The 4690-nt window shown below is 42.3% G+C and overlaps 1 protein-coding gene across 1 annotated transcript; it reads left to right on the top strand.

Annotated features, from left to right (window-relative positions):
- The first annotated feature begins 2397 nt into the window (after positions 1-2397).
- On the top strand, positions 2398-2937 carry LOC107611554 (uncharacterized). Its single transcript, XM_016313465.1, has one exon. The coding sequence runs from the start codon at positions 2398-2400 to the stop codon at positions 2935-2937; it is 540 nt and encodes a 179-aa protein (XP_016168951.1).
- Positions 2938-4690: the final 1753 nt, after the last annotated feature.

Here is a 4690-nt window from a genome sequence, read left to right as displayed (position 1 = left end):
GACTTTTCAGATGTCTTTCCCGAAGATATACCCTCGTTTCCCCCAACACGAGAGGTTGAGTTCTCCATAGAATTGATACCTGGGATAGGGCCAATCTCCAGAGCCCCTTACCGGATGGCTCCAGTGGAGCTCACTGAACTGAAGAACCAACTAGAGGAGCTGCTGCAAAAAGGATGCATCAGACCAAGCGTCTCTCCCTGGGGAGCTCCAGTATTGTTTGTGAAGAAAAAGGACGGCAGCATGCGTCTCTGCGTGGACTATAGGCAACTCAACAAAATCACGGTAAAGAACAAGTATCCCCTCCCAAGAATAGATGACTTAATGGACCAACTACAAGGTGCAACAGTGTTCTCAAAAATCGACCTGAGATCAGAGTATCATCAAATAAGGGTAAGAGAGGAAGACATTCCAAAGACAGCATTTCGAACGAGATACGGACACTACGAGTTCACAGTAATGTCATTTGGGTTGACCAATGCCCCCGCCGTCTTTATGGACTACATGAATAGAATTTTTCGACCTTACCTCGACAGTTTCGTGGTGGTATTCATAGATGATATTTTGATTTTCTCCAAGACAGAAGAAGAACACAGGGAGCACTTGTGTGTAATACTGGGAACCCTTCGAGAGAAAAAGTTGTACGCAAAACTATCCAAGTGTAAGTTTTGGATGAAGGAGGTACAATTTCTTGGACACATGGTTTCCGGCAACGGAATATCAGTGGATCCCAGTAAGATAGACTCGGTACTAAACTGGGAAAGGCCGACGTCAGTCACAGAAATAAGAAGTTTTTTTTAGGATTGGCGGGCTACTATAGAAGGTTCATAAGAGGGTTTTCTCAACTAGCCTTGCCGTTAACCCGTTTAACCAGGAAGGATACCCCGTTTGCTTGGACGCCAGACTGCGAAAGAAGCTTCCAAGAGTTAAAGTGTCGCTTGACATCCGCCCCAGTACTAGCCTTACCTAACCCCGACATGGCCTTCGAAGTTTACTGCGACGCCTCAGGACAAGGATTGGGTTGCGTACTAATGCAATGCAAAAAGGTAGTGGCGTATGCGTCAAGACAACTGAAGACTCACGAAGCCAACTATCCAACTCACGACCTCGAACTAGCCGCGATAGTATTTGCGCTGAAGACATGGAGGCATCATTTGTACGGAGTTAGGGTTTCAAGTATTCTCCGATCATAAGAGCTTAAAGTACCTGTTCGACCAGAAGGAACTCAACATGCGACAAAGGAGGTGGATGGAGTTTCTTAAAGATTATGACTTTGTTCTAAATTACCACCCAGGAAAGGCTAACTTGGTGGCTGACGCTCTGAGTCGGAAGGTACTCAAGGCATCATGGCTGATGATAAAAGAGGCAAAGTTGATAAGGAATTTCAGAGACATGAACTTACAAGTCACCCTCGCTCCAAAAAGCATATGTCTGAACCACCTAACAGTGGCAAGTCAATTCAAAGAACAAATAACTAAGGCACAGAGTTCCGACCCCAACTTTCAAGAAACCCTGCGCCTTGTCAAAGAAGGAAGATTGAAGGGCTTCACCGAAGGAGAGGACAAGGTATGGAGATACCAAGGTCGAATCTGTGTCCCAAGGGAAGGAGACCTTCAAAGCAAGATTGCGGAAGAAGCCCACAGAGGAGATTTTACCATTCATCCTGGCATGACGAAGATGTACCATGATTTGAAGAAGATGTTCTGGTGGCCAGGGATGAAAAAGGACTTAGCCACGATCGTGAATAAATGCCTGGTTTGTCAGAAGGTAAAAATCGAACATCAGAAACCATCAGGGGTATTGCAACCCCTTGGCATCCCGAAGTGGAAATGGGAAGACATATCAATGGATTTCGTCATGGGACTACCCCGTACTCAAGCAGGGCGTGACGCTATATGGGTCATCGTGGACCGGCTTACAAAGACTGCCCATTTTCTACCAGTTAAGGCGACCGACTCATTGGAAAGACTAGCCACGCTATATATCAGAGAGATCGTGAGGTTACATAGGGTACCAACGACCATAGTCTTGGATAGAGACCCAAGATTCACCTCGAGGTTTTGGAACGCATTGCAGAAGGCATTCGGGACGAAATTGTGCCTAAGCACGTCATACCACCCGCAAACAGATGGACAAACGGAGAGGACCATCCAGACGTTGGAAGACATGTTACGAGCTTGTGTCCTAGACAGACCAGGAAAGTGGGAGAGTCACCTACCACTGATCGAGTTTGCTTATAACAACAGTTACCATGGTAGCATCGGGATGGCACCATATGAGGCACTGTACGGGCAAAAATGCCAATCTCCTTTATGCTGGTACGGGCCAGAAGGGAAAGGCTACTTAGGACCGGAGTTAGTAAGATAGACCACGGAAGATATCAAGAAGATAAGAGAAAGAATGCGCACCGCCCAAAGTCGACAAAAGAGTTATGCAGATCAACGAAGGAAACCCCTCGAATTTCAGGAAGGCGATCACGTATTCCTAAAAATCACCCCCACCACCGGGGTAGGGAGGGCTCTTAAGGTACAAAAACTAAGCCCCCGGTACCTAGGTCCATTCCAAATCCTCCGGCGTATAGGAAAGTCGGCATACCATCTTGCCCTACCACCAAATCTATCAAGACTACATGACGTGTTCCATGTGTCCCAACTCCGAAAATACCAGCACGATCCAAGCCATGTGTTGCAGCAAGAGGATGTAACACTCAAGGATGACCTGACTTTTGAACTACCAGCCATAGAGATTGTAGACAGAAGTACGAAGCAACTAAGGAGCAAGACGATACGACTGGTAAAGGTGGCATGGGGTAGCGGCAATTCCAGAGACTACACATGGGAAAAAGAGGCAGACATGAGACAGAAGCTCCCGGACTTATTTACAGGTAACAATCGTAGTGAGAATCTCCTTTTCTCCCCAACAGTAAGGAAATTTCAGTAGGACCCCTAAGTTAGTTAAACGACCCTTATCGACCAAGTTCAGACATGGAATTTGGGGACAAATTCTTTTCTTATGGGGGTGATAATGTAACAACCGCCCCTTCTAGAAACAAAATTAAATTTGAAGTTTGAAAATCAGTTAGGAGATAAGTTTAGAATTTTGAAATTTTGGATAGGAACCTGGTAACTACCCTCAGTTTGAAATTTAAAATATCCCAACCACCCCATCCCCAAATGTATATAAATAGGGGAGCACCCATAGGTAGAAAATCACTTCTCTCAAACACTTATCCTCTCCCTTCTCTCTCTACAAAGAAATAACATTCTGTGGGCAAACACAAGAGGCAAGCTCAAAGAAGCGTTAGAAAAGAAGGTAGGCAATTATGTTTTTTCAAACGCTTGGCATGTGCTATGTTCCATTCTTTATTATTATTTTCTTCCATGTTATCATGACATTAATTTTCTCTCACTCACCTTTCATTCATGATGATCATGTCTCTCCACCATGCCATTCACGTCTTCTTGAATCGTTATTATATGTCTTCGTATGATGTTCATTCAATTATTTACTATACCCATTTTGTGCTCTTTCATATAATTATGTTGTTAATATTCCCTTTAGGTCGAGCGTACATGCCCTCTTAAGATGCTTATTCAATATCCTATATTATTAAATTGATATTCCCTTAGGGCCAAGAGTACATGCCTTCTTATGTCTTGTTCAACATATAGGTATATGTGTGATCTCTTACATGGTTATATTATTATTTATAATATTTTAATTCAATTATTTAAATTACCCTATTTCATCATGTGCATCCATGTAACCTATTATACCATTATGTTATCATCATTCCCTTAAAGTCAAGAGTACATGCTTTCTCAAATATTTTATTTAAAAATTTAATCCTATGTGCATCTATATGATCTCTTCTATCATTATTCCTTTAAAGTCAAGAGTACATGTTTTTCTTCAAAATATTTAATATTCTTATAATGTGCACTTATATGATTTTTCCCTTGTGTACGTTTAAAACAACCTAAATGTAAATTGAACTGAGGGAATGATCCTTCGGTAAGGGAAGGTGACCCCCAAAGACAAGATATCGATATGATCCTTCGGTAAGGGAAGGTGATCGATCGAGATAATCTTTCGGTAAGGGAAGGTGATCGAAAAACGTTTGGGATAAGAACCTTCGGTAAGGGAAGGGGACTATCCCATCAATTTTATATAATAATATATCTTTTTATATAACTCTCTTCTTGTGTATATTTAAATAACCTTGATTGTAAATTAAACTGAGGGAATGATCCTTCGGTAAGGGAAGGTGACCCCCAAAGACAAGATATCAATATGATCCTTCGGTAAGGGAAGGTGATCGATCGAGATGATCCTTCGGTAAGGGAAGGTGATCGCCAAAACGTTTGGGATAAGAACCTTCGGTAAGGGAAGGGGACTCCCACTTATACCGGTTTGAGCTCAATACCCTCCATACAAGTTATAAATTAAGAAAGAAGAAGGCACGAATGAAAGCTTGAGTTCTATGTTTTCCTTAGATTTAATTATGATTATGTTGATGTTATCCTTCTATTTTCCTATATGTTTTCCCTTTCTTTTACACACATGTTTTACAAAAAAAAGATGCATATTACATGCCATGTTATACGCTTGTTTTTAACATCCCGCACGTGGGCTGGAGATGGATATGGAGGTGTTACATAGCACTCCTACTGAGACGTTAGGTTCTCACTCC

The sequence above is a fragment of the Arachis ipaensis genome, chromosome B8 (genome assembly GCF_059453495.1).
Source record: "Arachis ipaensis isolate K30076 ecotype BB chromosome B8, ASM5945349v1, whole genome shotgun sequence".
Lineage (NCBI taxonomy): Eukaryota > Viridiplantae > Streptophyta > Magnoliopsida > Fabales > Fabaceae > Arachis > Arachis ipaensis.
The sequence above is the reverse complement of the archived record's forward strand: the minus strand, read 5'-3'. Positions and strand labels throughout refer to the sequence as shown.

Coding starts and splice junctions, on each gene's coding strand:
- LOC107611554 (XM_016313465.1), top strand. CDS start 2,398: ATGCGCACCGCCCAAAGTCGACAAAAGAGTTATGCAGATCAACGAAGG.